The sequence below is a fragment of the Penicillium mononematosum genome (assembly GCF_028829835.1).
Source record: "Penicillium mononematosum strain IBT 11891 chromosome Unknown utg000003l:1.0-8172316.0:1.0-8177699.0, whole genome shotgun sequence".
NCBI classification, from domain to species: Eukaryota; Fungi; Ascomycota; class Eurotiomycetes; order Eurotiales; family Aspergillaceae; genus Penicillium; species Penicillium mononematosum.
This window is the reverse complement of record NW_026643273.1, coordinates 4,333,739-4,353,607: the sequence shown is the minus strand read 5'-3', so window position 1 is coordinate 4,353,607 and position 19,869 is coordinate 4,333,739. Positions and strand designations below refer to the sequence as shown.

The window sequence follows — 19,869 nt, the reverse complement described above, 5'->3', positions numbered from 1 at the left end:
TATAGATTTGAAGATGGGTACGGAGTAACCAGTTTCAGGTTTTTCGGGATGTGAGATGCCAAGATAAAAGTACTTCATCACATGTCCATGCGCCTAGACTCTGCAACTCACTATGCAGGGATGTGCCCATCTAGTACATACGGCAATGCCGAGTACGGAGGAGTGAATCCCGACTCGAATCCTTCCGAGTAAATGCTTATCGAGAAGGGGAGAACCCACTGAAGCTATATGTTGTACTTGTATATATATACATTGAATGTTTTCTTCTCCTGTTTGATCAGGTTATTACATTATTACTTCAATATAGCCCTGGAGCACTTCCAAGCGTATTTCCATCCAAACCTAAATGAAATACAGTTTGCTGCGCCACAAAACCCGACGAGACGGGACCAAAGTGATCGGCAGACCACGTTTTATGTGGCAGGTGACAATACCATACCGTAATGTAATCTTCCCGCATGCGTGATTTTTCCTATCGCAGCTATTTAGGATTTTCATTCTTTTTTTTTTTTGCCTGAGATTTTCTAGTTGCCTTCTTTCCATTCCTCCTCTTCTTACCCTTCCGTTATGCCCTCGATCATCTCTACGTACAATTGTGGCTCAATGCCACGCGGCTAAGAGCAGCTCCTCGTGGTCGATTCCTGCACGAGTCAAAGCTCTCCGCTCGGTAGCGATCGACGGGACCACATGTATGCCGCACCGAAAAAAACAAAGTCAAGATCCCAGAGCTAATAATTGCAGGTTCGAAAAATTCCCCTCCTTGCGAGAGCATCCTATCTCGACATCCTCCCCTCCGCGGCCAGTGCCAGTGGTCTCCGCTCGGCAACGGTCTGGCCGCAGTCCGTTCAATATGTTCTCGGCCTTTTTTCGCCGGGTGAAATCCTACAAGGAAAAGATCCCGTTTCTAAAAGACCTACACCTCAACTTTATTCTCCTCCATTACGCCTACATCATTTCTTGGGCTATCATAGGTTCCCTCATCGTTTACGCCGGTGGGAACGTTGCCTATGTCGATGCCCTCTTCCAAGCCGCTGGTGCCGCCACCCAGAGCGGGCTGAACACCGTCGATCTGAATCTCCTCCGGCTATATCAACAAATTGTCCTTTACCTGATCACATGCCTGTGCACACCGATCTTCATCCACGGCGCCCTGGTATTTATTCGGTTATACTGGTTCGAGAAGCGCTTCCAACATGTGGTCCGAGACGCTCGGGCGATGCGACGGACCCGATCCCGCATGGAAACGGTAACCGATGATGGTAACAGCGAGAATATCAACCGTGCGGAGCTTGGAGTCAGCGGTCGACCCATTGTGGTGATACGGGACGATTCAGGGATGCCCGGGACGGGCGAATGACGGATCCATCTAGCAAGAACGTTAATTCGGGCATCAACACACCGGAACCCCGGGCGAGTAGTGTTGACTCCAGCTCCGAAGGAACAGACACGGGCAGTGAACGTGAACCTCGTTTCGGCCTCGGTAGCTTGAAGGTGCCAACCCATTTGAGCCCTGAACACCACATTGCCTTCTTGGAAAAGCAGCGGAAGGACAAAGGAGCTCTGCGCATTCCGAGTCCTCGGGAGTACGACCGTGGTGGTGCGCCAGAGGCGTTGGAAGAAGATGCCGACCAGGAGGGTGAGCAGGCCCAGCAACCCAGCGACCATGACGACCAAGACGAACAGAGCCCCGTTGCACACCCCGAGGAGCTCGATCAGCTTGGTCCACTTGAAGGACCACACATCACCATCAACGAGCCAGATATTTCACGAACCCGCCCACGCGGTAACACGTTCCCTCGTCTGGAGACTCGCCCCACTTTCCGAGAGACTAAAGATGGGAATGAGACTACTACTCTTGCCCCTACTAACACTAGGAACACCTTCAGGGGGTGTTCCGATCTCTGACGCAAGAGCGTGACCTTTCGACTCAGCCATACCTCAGTTGGAATGCGACAGTGGCTCGTAACTCCAATTTCGTTGATCTGACCGAGGAGCAGCGTGACGAGTTGGGCGGTATCGAATACCGTGCGCTCAAGACCTTGGCCGTTGTTCTTATCACCTACTACGTCGGTTTTCATCTCATTGGCATGGTTAGCCTGGTCGGTTGGATCATGAGAGCGAACAAATGGGGCGACATTGTCCGGGCTGATGGAGTTGGGCGGCCGTGGTGGGGAATCTTTACCGCTGCGTCCGCCTTCAACGACTTGGGTTTCACCTTGACACCCGACTCGATGACCTCCTTCCAAAGGGCTGTTTTCCCTCTGCTGATGATGTCGTTCTTAATTATCATTGGCAATACCGCCTTCCCATGCATGCTTCGTTTGATCATCTGGATCCTTTCGAAATTCACCCGCCAGGGCACTGCGCTATGGGAAGAGCTGAAGTTTCTTCTGGATCATCCCCGTCGATGCTTCACTCTACTGTTCCCTCGCAATGCCACCTGGTGGCTGTTTGCGATTCTAGTCGCATTAAACTGCATTGATGTGATCTTCTTCGTCATCCTGGATGTGAGTTTTGGATATCTCTCACTTTTTCGCGATTTTTTACTGACCATGATTTGGTAGCTCAACGATTCTGCCGTCACTTCACTGCCACCCGCCATTCGAGTTGTGGACGGCTTCTTCCAAGCCTCTGCGACACGAACAGCCGGCTTTGGAATCATCAGTCTTTCAGAACTTCACCCCGCTGTCCAAGTGTCCTATATGATCATGATGTATATCTCAGTATTTCCCATTGCCATCTCTATGCGTCGGACCAACGTCTACGAAGAGAAGAGTTTGGGAATTTACGATGCCGCAGAGGAGGATGACGACGAAGAAACAAATGCCCCCACCTATATCGGAGCTCACTTGCGACGCCAGCTGAGTTTCGATTTATGGTATGTCTTTTTGGGTCTATTTATCATTACCATAGCGGAAGGATCAAAATTGCAGCAAAACGACAACGCCTTCCAGGTGTTTAATGTTTTGTTTGAGGTTGTCTCGGCATACGGTACTGTGGGTCTGTCGTTTGGATACACAAATGTCAACACCTCCTTCTCGGGGCAGTTCAATGTGATCTCCAAGTTGGTGATCATTGCTATGCAAGTTCGTGGTCGCCACCGTGGCCTGCCTTATGCACTTGACCGCGCCGTCCTTCTCCCCTCCGATGCTCTCAACCGACATGAGGCTGCAGAGGGAGAGCGCCGCATGCGCCGCCGCGCATCCAACCTGAGTGGTGGTGGGTCTTTCGCGCCATCGCAATCGCGTACCTTGTCTCAGGCGAGGAACGATGCTAGTCAATCTCAGACTAGGAATGAGGCTGCTCTGTCTTCGGGTATGGAATCCCGCGACTGGCAGCCTCAGTCTGCTCCTACTGGAGACTCGCTCATACGTCGTGCGTCGACTCTCCGATCCAATCGGTAGAAAAGGCGGAGCCTGGTTTTCTTGCTCATACATAGAGAGGCTTGGCGTTCTACATACGTGCCCTGGCGGTTCGATTTTAATTCTTTGTATACATAGTTAATGAAAATATTGTCCTCCCACCGGAATAGTACATAATGGTTCTTTTGCCGCATTCCTTAACTATGGGGACAAAACTCCGTCTTTTGGCCGTCGCTCTGGATAATCGTGCTTCGATTGAAAATTGTAATCATGACCCTCGTAAGGGTCCAAGGTTCAACCTCATCCTTCAGTCTATCTGGACCTTCGACCCTTAAAAGAAGCCGCACGATATTCTGTATTCTGAATAAAGCAAGTGCTATACTTATTATGAACTAGTACCTAATTAATATATCTAATTAAGTATCCATGGACGTTTGAATGAACTGCCCCTCCACATCGGAGTCTTTGGTCAGCAGCCGGACCTGCCCAGGTGGTAGACACAGTTATTCATCTTGCCAACCCGGTGGATCCGACCAAACGCCTGCTCCTCGGTGACTCGAGGAACACAGCGTGGAGGGCGCGGACGCAGGTAACCAGTCCAAGTACACACCAAAGCCAACTGTTTTGACCTAGGAAATCCGGTACATACCTAGGGTAGGTACTTACCTAGGTAGGAAGGTGCATGGCACGAAATAGACTAGGCTATTTATAGCGAGGTGATCCATGGATCCACAAGCGGAAAGATCGGCGCTTTTCCATTCTAGGACAGAGTAGATGTGAGGTCCATGACGACAAACTCGATAGCTTTTGAACATCATAAGGGTGTAATCTACATAGAACATAGAATAAAAGTCGTCTCGAAATCCAAATATACTAGAATCCTTCATCCCAACTATACCAACCATCACCATGGATATCCGACAACTACCATACACTCTCGAAATCAAATCCCCAGTTGCGACTTCCAGCCAACCAGAAGGAGATAGAGCCACAGAACCTCCTCCCTGGTATAATCCACGAGGCTGGTCCCTACGCAAGAAACTCATCGCCAGCACAACAACCATAGTCATAATACTGGCAGCAATCCTGATCCCCGTCGAAATAATCCAAAACCGCTACCCAAACTACATACCCTTGAATTACACCCTCGCAGACACCTACTCAGGCCCAACCTTCTTCGACCAATTCACCTATTTCACAGACGATGACCCAACAAAGGGCTTCGTCGTCTACGTCAACAAATCAACCGCCAGAGACTTAAACCTCACCTATGCATCCGAGTCCTCGGCCGTCCTGCGCGTCGACGCATCAACACCAAACGCCCGCTCAGGCCGGAACTCCGTCCGCGTCGAGTCGAGGAATACGTATGATTCCGGCCTCTTCATCTTTGATATTATTCATACACCCTTCGGCTGTGCGACATGGCCTGCTTTGTGGTTAACGGATGGGTATAACTGGCCGATGAATGGCGAGATCGATGTTCTTGAAACTACGAATGTTGGAAGCCATGGGAATGAAGTCTCCATTCATACTACCAAGGGGTGCAGTATGGATGTCAAGCGCAAGCATACCGGTCAGGCGATCTTTAAGAACTGCGATAGTGCCACAGGTGGAAATTCTGGCTGTGGTGTCATCGGTGATGAGAATAGTTATGGTGAGGCGATGAATAACCGTGGTGGGGGTGTTTATGCCCTTGAACTCCGTGATGCTGGTATTCGAGCTTGGTTCTTCCCGAGTGGAACTGTCCCTGCTGATATCACGGCGGAGAATCCTGATCCGAGTAGCTGGGGCGTTGCGTTGGCGGATTTCCCGAGTACGAAGTGTGATATTGCGTCGCATTTCAAGAATCTGAGTATCATTGTTAATATTGACCTCTGTGGTGAACTTGCTGGTCAGAAACAGTATTATGATACTTTGTATCACTGTCCGGCGACTTGTTCGGGCTTTGTCGCTAGCAATCCCGGCAGTTTTGTTGATGCTTATTGGGAGTTTAAGAGCTTCAAGGTTTATCGTGCTTATTGAGCTTGCAGAAAGGTTTGAAGGCTAGGTATTTCTTTTGTGCGTCTATTGCTATTTGCTGGGTGACATGATTGGATGATTTGGAGTAAAAGGAATGTTTCACATTGCAGCATGTGTCCTTTTTGGTTGCTTGATGGGTCTTGCTAAGGGAGTCCGGAATCGGGATGTGCTCAGAGGAAGTCGATGTAGGCTTTGCTCATGCTATAGGATTGGTTATCCATAGTGGTGCACGAACAGACAAATTAAGACATTCTTTCTTTCATGCTGTTGTATTTTCAGTCTGAGTAGCGAAGCGTTATTGTATAGGAGATCGGGGCAAAGCCAGGGACAATCGAGTCCTAGAGCTGGACAATAGGGCAGGCGTGGCTGAATATCAGATACATCTGTAATCCATGACTATCCGGATGCAAATAGCAGTCCATATAAGCCAGATACCTAAGTCAGTCATGCATGTCACATCCTAGCCATTCGCACCCTCAATAAACTCCCCGGCATTCATACCCATCTCATTAGACACAGAGGCCATATCCTCGCTCCCATGTATTGACAGACACCTGCGGGGCTTTTTATTAGCAAGAAGCCAACGATATCTTGACTATAGCTCACCCTAAGCTCAAGCTCTCGGATCGTCACTCTCATCACTATAACGCTCCTCACCATTCTCCTCGTACTCCTTGTTGTCAATGTCACCCCACCACCCTTCTCCGGTTATTTCTATAGTGTCATCAATGCGGTGCGACAATTTTCCAGAGAGCTGTATAGCCCCTCCTTGCCACCAGAAGTTAGCTTCCAGGGGGCCAATCAATGCCTTGATCTCTTGGCAGTATGGCTTATCTTCGGCGAGATCGAAGTACTGCACTTGAGCATCGTTGACTACGAGACGTAAATCGGTGCTCACAGTGCCGGTGAAATAGTGTCTCTCTCCATCGCTTGTCTGAATCAAGGCACGTATCCTCCCCTTGTTGCAGGTGAGACTGCCTGGGGATTTATGCTGCTCGTGCGGTTGGCTAGAAGACCCTTGATTCATCTTGGAAAATTGTGTGGTAATGAGTAAAGTCAGAATGGTGTTCGAAGGTGATCAGTCCAATGGTTTTATACGTTGGACGGAGCGGGTCAATTGGATGGACAGTTCTCGGGGAGATGTCACAGCAAGTCGGATGGGGTGGTGACCGCTGCTTGAGGCCTTGACTGGAGACTGAGAAGATATTCGAAGAGCGCTGGCGCATAGTGGGAAACGACTTGAGAAATAATATCAAAATAAATGTGAGAGATAGATATTCAGTTTTACTTCTTTGCTAAATCAACATAGAATGGGTATCTCTAACAAAGATAAATCGTCCGTCAAGCACATTCGGCCATCAATAATTCATCTCCGGATCAAAAGACGCAGAATGCATCAACACTGACGAGATCGAACTCAACCTCGAAGTGTCGCAGGGTGGCAATGTGGAGAGCCAGTGGCTCAAGTAAAGCAACCCTAGGTATACCAGAACAAAATCCACGAAATGAAAGTCATGATAATCGTAACAATAAACATAAGAAAAACAGAACAAAACTATAGCTGCCGAAGCAGACTACCATCTGCAAAGGGGTTCTCCGGCGACATATCCAGCAGTGGCCGTGTGGCATTACGGTCACCCGTTGCGACACCATGTCCGCTGCGCGGATTCCGATGACTAGCCGTGCTGGCCGAATGTGCCAGCAGGCTGTTCGCGGTGAACTGGGAGGCAGGAAGTGCCGGGCTTCCTTCAGCAGAAATCGGGGCCGCGTGTTTGTTTGAGTGATGGCGCACGCTGCGGGTGGTGTTTCGTCGCTGGGGTGTGGTCTCTGCGGCTGGCCGTCGCCACGAAGTCGCAGGTGGGATGGCGATTCCTCCCGGGGTTTGATCTGGGCCAGTGGCACCGTCAATAAGCTGCATGCCTGGCTGGACTTTGACGCCGCGACCCTTGCCCTTGCGGCTATGCTGCGGTGGCTCGGCATAGACTGGGGTGAGATCAACCAAAGGCTTCTGTTTCAGAGATGGGGTTCGAGTAAAAGCGGATGAATCCGGAGCACGGGTCATTGTGTTGGTCCGGCTGTTGGGATTTGAGTCGTGGCTGTGTATGGATCCTCCGCTTATCAAGCCACCGCCTGAAAAGGCATCCTGCTTAGCTCTCTTATCGCGATCATCCCGTTCCCGCATAGCATTTTGTCGCTGTGTGTAAGTTCGGCCTAAGAGTCCGGATGGTGCAAAAGTAGAAGCATCTACATCTTCGGGTGACACAGCTGAGACTAAGGCCTGGTTGTCGGCGAAAGGCCCTTCCATGTCGGTGTCGAGCGTCAGCTGGGGATATGAAGTTGGAGGGGGCACGTGTTCACGAAGGGTCTTCTTCCGGGCATAGATGTCTCTGGAGGTTGTCGGCCTCCGCTGGTCAGAGCTTTCACGCCTCGGGGATTCAGTTGAAATCTCCCTCTGCAGGAGTGGGACCTCGTGCATATTTCTCGGCTGATGAGTCGATTTCTGAGTCCCAGCTCGCTTCGGGAGTGTTTCGGTCTCTGATTTCTGGCCTGCTCCCTTCTTATTGACAAGGTACCAGCTTCTCCACTTCTGCACTGCCCGATACCATGTATCCGCAATAGACTTGTCGCTGGTGGAGAAAAAGTGCAAGAAATTTTCGGTGGACAGAAACATGGATGACTTCTGCTGGCTCTTAATTGCGAAGCATAACTTCTTAGGCGGCTTGATATCCTTGTTTAGCGCCCGCGCGCTGGGAAAGTAGATGTCATAGTCGGATATATGGCAGATATTGGTCTGGTCCTCGGCATTCTCTTTTTTTGATATTGTCACTTGTCCGTCGGCGCGCAAGGTGACATATCGCTTATCCCACTTGCGACGACGCTGGGAATGGTAAATATGGACAGTCACTGGACATGGAGGCCCGCTGGGGGCATGTCCAGCATCGAGCTGGGATAAGGCTTCCGCGCTGGAGGGGGGAATAACGATGAACTGGTTATCAGCATCGTGAGACCAGGAGTTCATGACTTCCCGGACATGCTCGTAGCGGCGAAGAGGACGCTCTAGGCCAACTTGAGAGAAAGACTCCATGAGAATGAATTTCTCTGCATCAATGTCCCGAGATAAGTGCTTGGTGGCATCTAGCAAGATATCCTGGACTTGAGTTGACGGGGTGACTTTGAGATCAGCCGTGGCATCTCCATATTTGACAAGGGCATGTCGCTCTCCGGCGTTGACGGCGCTGACGGGAGCATCAACTCCTGGGACCACTCCTGTTCCGCCCACCCCGATGTATTTTGGGGGGGACTCGGCTTTCTTGCCATGGTCCTTGGATCTCGAAAGCTTGACCTTCTGAAAGAAAGACTTGCGATTCCCATCGTTTCCCGAGTGGGAACTGCACGGGGGCGCCGGGGCAGGTTGCGATCGGGTTTGCGCGATCTGTTTTGGCGGGGCGGACACCTGAGGCCGAATGTGTTGCGAGTTATCCCCAGTCAATTGTTCCATCGCACCTTGTCGGTGCGCCTCACGTCTGCGCAATTCTTCCCGTTCATTTTCTCGTTCATTCCGCTGCTTTTCTGGTAGGGGTCGCGCGTAGCCCGGGATCGCGGGAGTAGGAGGTGCGATATTTCCATTTGACAATGGCCGATTGCGACGATATCGAGACCTGCTCCTGGCAATCGAGGGATTCTGCTCGCCGACGCTATTCACAGGCGCAGGTGCGGCCATTTCGTCGGTTGTCACACCTCGCATGCCACGGTATCGAGAGAACTTTTGAGGCACGGACTGCGCCGCTGTCGCACTGTTCTCACTCATGGAGACTTCTCACTTGAGATTTGCCCCCGGGGAGGGCGCAAAGAGTTCCGGGACCTGTCTCAGTTTCTATTGCCAGTATCAGGTTAGCGTCACATTGACACCAAACAGCAATTTCCCGTAATTTCCTTCAGATCGGAGATCGAACGGGCAGTGTTGCGACTCTGCGACTGTGCGAGTCCGCGACTCAGGCTCGTAACAACACACGACGTGGAAGACACAATTAAAACAAATGTGGGAAAAAGGCACAGTGGGATTGGAATAAACAGAATCCCTCACGATCAAACCGGCCTGTTCTCAATCGACCATTCGCGCCTCGTTGGGGGGCAAAAAGCGACCCGCACTGATCGCCAATTGGGCCGGCCTAGGCTGGTGCATAGGGTGGCTTGGATAGATCATATATGTATGTGGTATATGAATTGGACTCACCGAAGTACTTGGCATAGGGCCATCAAGTGTGAGAGAAGAGAAAAATACCATTTGCCCAGCTTTGCCCAGGTCCCGGTTTCGTGGGGGCTAACATTTCCGGATCGGCCAACGCGCCGGTTTCAACGTGATATATAACAGACCTGATGGAGTATGCGATACAACATAGACGATCGACAGGTACTATTGGCATTATTTGCATTATATTGTAGATTGTTTAGATCAATGCTGAATATGAGGCTATAATTGGATGATCTCCATGGGTCCACAGGACGATCGGATCGAAGTGTCTTAGTACTATTCTTCACGATATCATGAAGATAGCCTTGAATGGTACAGTTCCGATGCTGTTCACAGCATATAAAAGTTCCGTGAGGTGGATAGTCCCAAGGTCGTTACTGACTCGCATCTCCTTGATGGGCTTAAATCTCCTTTCTGATTTTCAATTGGACCTTTATCCTTCTATATTTGAATCATTCTTACGTGAATAATAAATAACGGGTTTAGGTCTGCCCTATTTCCGATAAGCACCCAATTCCCAACGCCTGCAAGTTGTTAGCATAAGTCCTACAGCTGTACAGGTGTACAGGTGTACAGGTATACAGGACACCCCATGAAGAGAACTTACCACCACGCAATGAAGTCCACTGTCCGCACATCGATCCCAAGCTCAGTGAGCGCCTTGGTGGAAAGATGTGTATCATAAGGCCGTACCACACCCGCATTGGGGTCATTGCCCTGCTTATTGGCGATCATCCCGGGAATGGCGACACCCAGCACCTGGGCCAACTTCTGGCAAATCTCATACTTGGTCATACGGTCTTCGGACGAGAATTGCAGGATACGAGGGAAGTCCTTGCGCTTCTCCTTCTCACGCAGGTACTTGATGACAATGTCCCGACACACGCGCGCAACGTCCTCGGTGTTGGTTGGGTACCGCATGGCCCAGTCATCCATCTTCACGCCGGCATTTTCATCTGTGGCCTTCTTGACTGCGTCGACGAGGGTGTTGACCGCGCTCTCCGAGTTCTCCTTGGCGCTGCCGTACAGCACCGGCACGCGCAGCACCACGCCCATGCCCGAGTCCTTGGTTGCTTCTAGTACGGCTACCTCACCATCACGCTTCAATTGCCCGTACAGGTTCGGTGGCTTGGTCTCGGATTCGGATTCGTAGGGTGCCTCGCCTTCGGTGCCAGGGAAGACGTAGTCGGTCGAGATGTAGATGAGGAAGGCGCCACGAGCTTGGCATTCTTTGGCAAGAGTGCGAGTGGCCTCGACATTGACCCTGCGGGCTTGATCTGGGTTCTTCTCACAGAGGTCCGGGGACTTGTTTGCGGCGCCTATGAGCTGTTAGTCTATGAGGAGGGGTGATCGGCCAGCTCATTAGCTTACAATGGATGACAATCTGGGGCCTGTGGTCCAAAGCTGATTAATATCTATACTCAAGGCCTAAATGAAGAAAATACATACTTGATTTCATCGAAGAGCATCCGAATATCTTCCTCCTTCTCCAGGTCGGCTTTCAAGATAGTAGGCGGGGCAGGACGGGAGAAACCCTGGCCAACAACCAACACGCCCGAGTGCTGGAAAGTGTTGAAAACGGCACGGCCAAGGAAGCCACTGGCTCCAGTAACGAGAACAGTAGATGTCATATTTCAATGTCGTTATGAGATTAAGTGAGGAAGATGGAGGAGGTTCTTCTTTTTTCTTTCCGCGGGGCCAACAGTGACGTAACTGACTTCTGGCAGATGTGCCCAGGTGGATATAGCAAGACACAGTTAACCCACCGATATACAACATAGGCAATTAACCCCTACATATGTAGGAATTCGATCAATTCAATCAATTCCATTTGGTATTTTAAGCATAGGGTTAAGCATACTTCTAATGATATAATGATCATCATTGTGTATTTGGATAGAGTGACAAGGTATAGGTAGGATATATATGTATAAATTTGAACCCTACACTATTTATGTGCTATATTCAGTACATTTATATAGCAATATCCATTTAAACTACTACACTAAACAATATAACCTGTTTTTAAAGACCATGTAAGCGTTGAAGATAAAATGCCGAAAATCTCCGAGATCGAATCAAAATCGATGGGGACCTGAGGAGCTCTCGGAGGCAGATCGGAGCATCGGAGCATCTCCACTTGGACATTCCAAAAATTGTTCCTCCTGTATGTTGTAATTCCTCAGCCATGTCTGGTGCCAGGAACATCACAGCTGCTTTGCGGCGGGCCCGAGTGCCTCGTCCCAGTCTTGCCATTCGCACTGTCAAATCCATCACACCCTTGACTGCGCGCACCTTCAGCGCCAGCTCCACTCGCACCTCCGATTCCCGCCAGATCAAGTTCACCAGCGACGCCTACCCCAACCTCAAGCGCAACCCCAATTTCGCCGAGATCTCCGCCGACGATGTTGCACACTTCAAGGAGCTTCTGGGCTCCCAATCTGCCGTGATCGATGGCGTGACCACCGACGCGACGGACGATATCGAACCTTTCAACAGCGACTGGATGCGCAAGTACCGTGGCCACACCCGGCTTGTTCTGAAGCCCAAGGATGCACAGGAAGTCAGCAAGGTGCTGAAATACTGCAACGAGCGCAAATTGGCTGTTGTGCCGCAGGGTGGAAACACTGGCCTCGTCGGTGGCTCGGTGCCAGTCTTCGATGAGATCGTCATCAACACTTCGCGCATGAACCAGATCCGCTCCTTCGATGCTGCCTCCGGTGTGCTGGTCGCTGATGCCGGTGTTATCCTTGAGACTGCCGACCAGTATCTCGCCGAGCGAGAGCACCTCTTCCCTCTGGACCTGGGTGCCAAGGGATCCTGCCACATCGGTGGAAATGTTTCCACCAATGCCGGTGGCCTGCGTCTCCTCCGCTACGGCAGTCTGCACGGCAGCGTGCTCGGCCTCGAGGCGGTCCTGCCGGACGGGACCATCGTGGATGCGCTGTCGACTCTACGCAAAAACAACACTGGCTACGATCTCAAGCAGCTGTTCATTGGCTCTGAGGGTACCATTGGCCTCGTGACTGCTGTCTCTATTCAGTGTCCCCCGCGGCCCAAGGCGGTTAACGTGGCTTACTTTGGTCTGGAGAGCTTCGAGCAGGTCCAGCAGGCCTACCTCGCTGCCAAGGGTCAGCTCTCGGAGATTCTCTCCGCGTTCGAGCTGATGGACGGTCGCAGCCAGAAATTGGTCATTGAATCTACGGGTAACAAGCACCCTCTCGAGGGTGAGTATCCTTTCTACTGTCTGGTGGAGACCAGCGGTTCCAACGCCGAGCACGACATGGCCAAGCTGGAGTCGTTCTTGGAGAGCGTGATGGGCGACGGCATTGTCGCTGACGGAGTACTGGCCCAGGATGAGACCCAGTTCCAGGCCCTGTGGCGCTGGCGTGAGGGTATCACCGAGTCCCTGAGCCACTTGGGCGGCACCTACAAGTACGATGTGTCGATCCCATTGTCGGATCTGTACCTGCTGGTGGAGGACTGCAAGGCCCGCCTCACAGAGAAGGGTCTAGTCGGTGATGATGATTCTTTCCCTGTTCGTGCCGTTGTTGGTTATGGTCACATGGGTGACTCCAACCTGCACTTGAACGTTGCCGTGCGACAGTACAGCAAGGAGGTGGAGAAGGCGATCGAGCCGTGGGTGTATGAGTGGATCCAGAAGCGCCAGGGCAGCATCAGTGCTGAGCATGGACTTGGCGTTGCTAAGCGGGAGTTCATTGGTTACAGCCAGAACGAGACGATGGTGAAGCTGATGAAGCAGCTTAAGAACCTCTATGACCCGGTAAGTGGAGTATCACTGCTATGTGTGAACAATTGCTAACTCATTTATCTTAGAATGGGATCATGAACCCATACAAATATATTTAGAGCTAGTCGCGAACGTTTACAGAATGTTGTATAGGGATTGTTGGAGCATAACAAAAGCCGTTGACCGAGAGCAAGTAATAATTATGCTCAAGAATTCACAAGCATGTACGCAGAATCTCCAAGTAAAAATAAAATAAGTAAATGATCATCCTTCCAAGACTATATTAGCCATGTTGTAGCTAAATCCGATCATCTGAGTGGACCCCTTGCTGATATACCCCAGTTGCTGCCTGAGGCCTCCGGTTGCCATGTGAGACGGAGCTTGTTTGGGGATTTATGCTCCACCCCTTGTCATCGCCTCTTTACTCTCGTCTTGACCATCAAAAGTCCCAAGCTATTCATTCACTACTTGGATGAGCCCTGTCGACATTCCCTGTCTGACTGGAGTAGCTAGCTGGGCTAAATTATTGCGCAATGGACGACATGTCGAGTCATTACCAGGTGATGGAGGAGCTGGGAAGTGAGTTGACCAAAGCTCTGTTTATTTTACTTTTTTTTCGCATTTCCGTCGGCTAACCGTATTCTCCGTTTGCAGGTGGTAGTTTCGGAGTTGTTTACAAGGCCATTGATAAGACGGACGGCGAGATCGTTGCCATTAAACACGTACGCTTTTCATATTCGATCTTCGAATTGCAATTCTCGCCTTTTCGTTCGATTGTTGACTCCCTTTTCAGATCGATCTCGAGTCCAGCGAGGACGATATCCAGGAGATCCAACAGGAAATTTCTGTTTTGGCTACCTGCGCTAGCCCCTACGTTACACAATACAAAGCCAGTTTCCTCAAGGGGCACAAACTATGGATTGTTATGGAATACCTCGGAGGTGGTTCCTGTCTGGATTTGGTACGTTTCTCGCTGTTGCTTTTACTGTGAGGTACACTAACCGTCCCAGTTAAAACCTGGATGTTTTAACGAAGCCCATGTGGCCATCGTCTGCAGAGAACTCCTCCTGGGCTTGGATTACTTGCACAGCGAAGGCAAGATCCACCGTGACGTTAAGGCTGCCAATGTTCTCCTTTCTCAGACCGGAAAGGTGAAGCTGGCAGACTTTGGTGTCGCCGCGCAGCTGGTCAACATCAAGTCGCAGCGCAATACATTCGTCGGAACTCCATTCTGGATGGCACCGGAAGTAATCCAGCAGGCTGGATATGACTTCAAGGCAGACATCTGGTCTTTAGGTATTACGGCAATCGAGATGATCAATGGCGAGCCCCCGCATGCTAGCACACACCCGATGAAAGTGCTGTTCCTGATTCCGAAGAACCCCGCCCCTCGCCTTGAAGGCAACGAGTACAGCAACACATTCAAGGACTTTATTGCACAATGTCTGACAAAGGACCCGGATTTGCGGCCGAGCGCAAAGGAGCTCCTGAGGCACAAATTCGTCCGGAATGCGGGCAAGCCTGAAGCACTCCAAGAATTGATACATCGCAAGCAGGACTGGGATGGTGGCCGTGGTGAGACGAAAGACGTCAAATACTATGCCGAGTCTCTCAACACCATGACCAGGCCCGAGGATCTCGATGATGACGATTGGGTCTTTGATACAGTCAAGCCTCCTCCAATGTTCAAGCCCAAGGGCACGGACTGGATGACATTTGACGAGGAGGAGGAAAACGCGCCTGATCCAGCTCAGATGCTGGAAGACATGCATATAAGCGCACCGCCACCACCGCCTAAGCACCAGGCAAACTCCACCGTCCGCCGAGTTCCTACAGACCGATCTCCGTCTGTCAGACGGGCTAATACCAAGCGGCGCTCAAGTGGGGTCAAACAACCCCTTGGTCTGGACTTAAGCTACGGCAACAGCCCGTCAACCGTCAGACAGTTCCGCCGGGTATCGGACAAAGTGCCCACCGATCTGAACCCGGCCAAGCATGGATTTGATGAAAATCAGAGCCCAAAGACAGTGTCCACCGACACTTCAAGCAAGGAGGCTCAGATTGGACGACGGGCATATAGCAAGGCAGTGGGAATGTCCTGTCAGGAAGTCCTGTCAACAACAGGAGATGGTGATAAGCGCGAGGCAATCTCTAGACTCGCCGAAGCCTGGAGCGACCTGGAAATGGTCGACCCCGAAGGCCTCTACCACATCGTCAGGATCATGAACGAGAAGCTCCAAGCAGACTCCCGCCTGTCCACTCTTCTTCCATCCACGCAACCGGATTCTCCCTCGCGACCACGCCTCGTGCTGGCCCAAAACAACCCACACCTCAAAAGCCACCGTCCTCGCCAATCCTACGTTCCCGAACCTCAACCCCAGTCACCCCCATCCGTCCCCGCTCAAGCTGCACCCGGTATGGAACACACTAAACAACTCTCCGACGTCCTCTACCAGCGATGGTCAGAGGGCCTCCGCAACCGCTGGGGCGGCTTCTAGTCTCTCCCTCACTCATCTTCACGCTTCCGACATCAACCTACATCCCCCTCAACACCCCTAACTACTCTTTCTTCCATTCGCTGTATAGACCCCATTTGGCGTTCTGACACTTGTACAACTCTTTGCCATTGGCTGCATCATTGGTGTCCGTTCGTTCGTCCTGTTTACTGTCACTTACTCTGGAGGGACTGGTCCCGGAGTTTCTAATGATCTGGTGTAATCTTTTTGCGCTTTCTTCTGTACTCTCTTTTTCCCTGATAGAATGCTGTCTGTGCTTCTGTCTTTGTCTATTGGCCCTTGGTCTTGTGTGATTTTTTTTTCTCTAGGTATTTCGAGGAGTACTAGAACATACTACGTCTGGAATGTGATAAATGTCTTGATTTTTGCATCGCTTCGTATTTCCAATATATCTGTACCCAGAAACAAGACGAAGGAAACGCCAATTCAATCCTCACTACCTTTCTTTGCGGGTAATCCCACAGATCTATCCGGTGTAAAATCGTCCAATGCTCTACAATAAATACCCAGCTTCCCTTCTTCATACCTCGTGTAACACGACGACAGATTCTGATAATATATCGACCCCAATATTGAAGAAAGTCCATCGTCAGACCCCATCTCCTTCTCAGCCTCCGCAACGCTTCGCACATACTCCTCTCGTCCCCCCCAGACCTTCCTTGTATCATCAGCCAACGGCTTTCCACCATCATCATATCTCCACGGAAAATCCAAGGCAGGAGGAAGCGTGGACAGAAACATCGGGAATTCAACCCTCTCCCAGGGAACCGTACCGGCATGTTCCCAGTCAATGATCGACAGTACATTGAACTCAGCATCCACAATGACATTGCTATGGAAGAAGTCGGCATGTTTAAGCGGGAAAGGACCCTCATTTCGAACTGTGATATCGAACCGCTGTTCCTTGATCCGTCGTGGGTAGTCGCCAGTCGATTGGATGACATCGTCCTTATATTCCTCCGGTAGCATAGCTCTCATGCTTTCCTCTGATCTCGGGAACCTGGTGTGCTCGCCCCATGCTGCGAAATACTCTGTTGCCGTGTTGAACGGTCCTCCCAGGTCTGGTATCGCTTCGATTTCGTACGTGCCGTCATCTCGCTTGGCTATCATGCCGATTTGCGGGAACCTGATTGTTGATATCGCTGCCTGGTTTGCTTGTTAGATGGATGTGGAGAACATCGAAGGCTCTGAAGTTTGTGAGGCTTGCATGGATGCGTGCCATTTCGTGGTAGAACTTGGCTTGGAATTGAGGAGGTATATCCGGACTACGGAAACCCGTAAAGTCTGTTCCTGTGTTTCCGGGAATGAATTGCATTATCATGAATGCACGGCTGATGAGGTCTGGATTTGTCTCGTAGCCGTAGACTTCTGGTACGGGGACATCTGTTTGCTCGTGGAGGATAGAGAGCGTGGAGATCTCGTGGAAGAGTCGTTTCTCGAGTTCGCTGGTGAGTTTGTGCAGTTGGATTCGGGCTATCCATTTCATACCATCGTCGAATTCGAGGATTCTGGCTAGATGGAGGCCACCCAGGTTGTACTTTTCGTGGATGTGACAGTTTTTGGTTGTTGGTTTCTCGCTTTTGCTGTTCCTCAAGTTGATGGCAAATTCCTGGAGAGCGGTCCAGTTGATCTTGGGTACCTCCTCATCATTTCCAATGTCTGTTTTCCAATTGAGAGAGTCCATTCTCGAGGTCAGTAGTGAGACAGGAAGTGTGCTCAGACGATATCTTGAGAGATGGAAACGGTCTAAGCATTCTGAAATATTTAGGGCGACGTATCAAGTAATAACTGCAACTAGCGGTGTGCTGTATTTTCCAGGCTTGCATATGCATGGATCTAAATTCAAATAAGCATATCTCCTGGATAAACCAGCTACATACACATCTAATATATGAAATACAACCATCTCCCTATGACTGAGTGGCAATTGTAATGGATAGCTTGGTTCAAGGATTCCGAGATGGACTATTTGACTATAGTCCAAGGTAATCTGCCAAAATCCTCCCTGGGTGGTTGAGTGGGTGAGAGACACGAGGTCATCTGATTGCTGGGTGGAACAATGAGCCCGGGTGACACCGCATTGGGAAGCTCAGTCAATGGTGAAACTGGTCAGGGTTTCGATCCTCGTACCAGGAGTAGTTGGGGTACGGATTCTTTTTTTGTTTTTTTTCCCCCCCTCCTTCCTATATAGACCCTTTATTATGAGAGTCTCTTCTCTTCCCTCGGCTCATGCCTGAGTCTTCCACTGCATCGTCTTGATACGCCACTGGTCTAACATTTGAAGCCATCAGCGTCCTCAACCCTGCTGCGAGGTGTCTTTCCCCATATTCTCACTTTCTCCAGTTGGGCCCGGCAAGCCTGCTTACAAGGATCAGGTTGAGCCAGTTCAATGGCCTCAGACTTTTCACCCACAGTACCGTCCCAGCTAACACCACCGCCCTTCATATTAGCCAAGGGCTATTACATGGCCTTTTTGAACAGAAGTCTCCTTCTTAACCACAGTGAGTCCTGCCTCGCGCACCCGGGCCCCGCGCTGCCAAAATGACTCCTTGCCCTGAACAATTCGGAAAACAAAATCCTACCGTGGAAACAACCAGCCAGCAAGCAGACAACCTAGAGAAGTTTCTTCTGCAAGTGATATCGACTTGGAGGAATTCATGACTCTCTTGTTATACCAGGCAAAGCAGCTCTATGGGTTCTATAGTGATCGACCAAATAAGGTGGGTCCTTCCCGAGGACAGTCTCCACTTTGAAGCTTGACATTTTATGGATCCATGGGTCATTTCTATACCAATCCGATTAGCTCAAATAGAAGACTAATCAACTGGACATTCAATTCGTCAATTATTCAACCTATTTCCTCATCCTTGGTCGTCGTGTTTGACCAGATCATTGCATATCGCTTTATCCCTTTCATTCACACAAGCACAGAGGTCAGTAAACATCCGCTCTACCTCACTCAACTGTTCATTCTCTTGTGCCTTCCACTCGGCTGATTGGATTCGATCCGGTATCGAGCAGAAATCTGTCTCCATCCATCCACCCAAATATAGTAGCCAGCCGCCAGCCAATTTTCTGATAGGAAAGAGATTGTCCGGTTTGACCTTATATTCAACACTTTGACATACAATGATCGGACATAGTCAAGCAATTCGCGCTTCATCTGAAGTAATGAATCGAGATCAAGAACTGGCTCGTTGACACGCTGCCAAAGTGTTGTCCAGCGGACCTTCGGCGAGCCCAGTACAAGGACACCAGACTTGAAATCTGCGCTTATAATGCGAGGGTGGCCGATTGGGGAGGGAATATGGGAAATGATGGACAGGACAGAGTATTCGCGACGCAGCGCGGCAAAGCTGTCAGGATGGAACTAGAAGAAGGTTAGCAGGGATTAATTAGCATGGGTGATAGACTGAGGTGAGAGTTGGCTAACCTCGCAGACGATCCCCCTTTCGTATTTTGAGCCCAGACTTGCAGATTTCCTGACAGTTCGTCCACCGGTAGAGGTTTGGAGGACCGTCCATTTCCTCGCATTATGGGGATGCCAAGTTGTGGATTCATGAGGCGGACGACCTTGTCGTTTTTCCTCTGGCTGTGGTCGGTTGTGCTGTGGGTCGGCCATGTTTAGCGGCTGGTGGACCTCTGTGGGTGTCTTTTACATCGCAATAGTGACAATGAAGAAGTGTAAGGCGATAGACGAGAGATGGCGGTGAGCGAAGGATATTTGCTTGGAATTGAGGATTGGGTTATGCAGGATGCAGGTACGTCAGTTGGCTCGAGTTAGTTTAGGTAGGTAGGAATGAACACTTCACCATTAATGTCCCGGCGTTGGGACTTACATTAATATTGACCGTAGGATCTCTGACTTAGAGCCGGAGTAGAAATAGGTCGCAAATATAGGCGGGTCACCTTGTTTACCTTGTCTACGATGTCTCTCCTCTGATACCTACATACGTATGTAGTAATGAG

The 19,869-nt window shown here is 50.4% G+C and overlaps 9 protein-coding genes across 9 annotated transcripts; 4 read left to right on the top strand and 5 right to left on the bottom strand.

The window, feature by feature from the left end:
* Nucleotides 1-850: 850 nt before the first annotated feature.
* On the top strand, nucleotides 851-3,404 carry N7519_006653 (potassium ion transporter; the record flags this gene model as incomplete). The annotated part of the gene is made up of 4 exons (XM_057293429.1): nucleotides 851-1,315; nucleotides 1,375-1,889; nucleotides 1,943-2,507; nucleotides 2,565-3,404. 4 exons carry the CDS (start codon nucleotides 851-853, stop codon nucleotides 3,402-3,404), a joined length of 2,385 nt encoding a protein of 794 aa, XP_057148240.1.
* Nucleotides 3,405-4,271: 867 nt separating this feature from the next.
* On the top strand, nucleotides 4,272-5,384 carry N7519_006652 (glycoside hydrolase family 16 protein; the record flags this gene model as incomplete). Its single annotated transcript, XM_057293428.1, has 1 exon — nucleotides 4,272-5,384. The coding sequence occupies one exon, from the start codon at nucleotides 4,272-4,274 to the stop codon at nucleotides 5,382-5,384; it is 1,113 nt and encodes a 370-aa protein (XP_057148239.1).
* Nucleotides 5,385-5,994: 610 nt separating this feature from the next.
* N7519_006651 (uncharacterized protein) lies at nucleotides 5,995-6,408 on the bottom strand (the record flags this gene model as incomplete). Its single annotated transcript, XM_057293427.1, has 1 exon — nucleotides 5,995-6,408. The coding sequence occupies one exon, from the start codon at nucleotides 6,406-6,408 to the stop codon at nucleotides 5,995-5,997; it is 414 nt and encodes a 137-aa protein (XP_057148238.1).
* A 528-nt stretch (nucleotides 6,409-6,936) lies between these two features.
* On the bottom strand, nucleotides 6,937-9,189 carry N7519_006650 (uncharacterized protein; the record flags this gene model as incomplete). Its single annotated transcript, XM_057293426.1, has 1 exon — nucleotides 6,937-9,189. The coding sequence occupies one exon, from the start codon at nucleotides 9,187-9,189 to the stop codon at nucleotides 6,937-6,939; it is 2,253 nt and encodes a 750-aa protein (XP_057148237.1).
* Nucleotides 9,190-10,126: 937 nt separating this feature from the next.
* Nucleotides 10,127-11,264, bottom strand: N7519_006649 (dTDP-4-dehydrorhamnose reductase family protein; the record flags this gene model as incomplete). The annotated part of the gene is made up of 4 exons (XM_057293425.1): nucleotides 10,127-10,157; nucleotides 10,241-10,952; nucleotides 11,005-11,024; nucleotides 11,083-11,264. The coding sequence occupies 4 exons, from the start codon at nucleotides 11,262-11,264 to the stop codon at nucleotides 10,127-10,129; spliced, it is 945 nt and encodes a 314-aa protein (XP_057148236.1).
* Nucleotides 11,265-11,821: 557 nt separating this feature from the next.
* Nucleotides 11,822-13,503, top strand: N7519_006648 (FAD-binding oxidoreductase; the record flags this gene model as incomplete). The annotated part of the gene is made up of 2 exons (XM_057293424.1): nucleotides 11,822-13,417; nucleotides 13,471-13,503. 2 exons carry the CDS (start codon nucleotides 11,822-11,824, stop codon nucleotides 13,501-13,503), a joined length of 1,629 nt encoding a protein of 542 aa, XP_057148235.1.
* A 414-nt stretch (nucleotides 13,504-13,917) lies between these two features.
* Nucleotides 13,918-15,882, top strand: N7519_006647 (STE20 family serine/threonine-protein kinase; the record flags this gene model as incomplete). Its single annotated transcript, XM_057293423.1, has 4 exons — nucleotides 13,918-13,963; nucleotides 14,039-14,106; nucleotides 14,178-14,345; nucleotides 14,395-15,882. 4 exons carry the CDS (start codon nucleotides 13,918-13,920, stop codon nucleotides 15,880-15,882), a joined length of 1,770 nt encoding a protein of 589 aa, XP_057148234.1.
* Nucleotides 15,883-16,326: 444 nt separating this feature from the next.
* On the bottom strand, nucleotides 16,327-17,584 carry N7519_006646 (phosphotransferase family protein; the record flags this gene model as incomplete). Its single annotated transcript, XM_057293422.1, has 2 exons — nucleotides 16,327-17,046; nucleotides 17,078-17,584. The coding sequence occupies 2 exons, from the start codon at nucleotides 17,582-17,584 to the stop codon at nucleotides 16,327-16,329; spliced, it is 1,227 nt and encodes a 408-aa protein (XP_057148233.1).
* A 1,177-nt stretch (nucleotides 17,585-18,761) lies between these two features.
* N7519_006645 (uncharacterized protein) lies at nucleotides 18,762-19,522 on the bottom strand (the record flags this gene model as incomplete). The annotated part of the gene is made up of 3 exons (XM_057293421.1): nucleotides 18,762-18,975; nucleotides 19,029-19,270; nucleotides 19,334-19,522. The coding sequence occupies 3 exons, from the start codon at nucleotides 19,520-19,522 to the stop codon at nucleotides 18,762-18,764; spliced, it is 645 nt and encodes a 214-aa protein (XP_057148232.1).
* Between the last annotated feature and the right edge of the window lie 347 nt (nucleotides 19,523-19,869).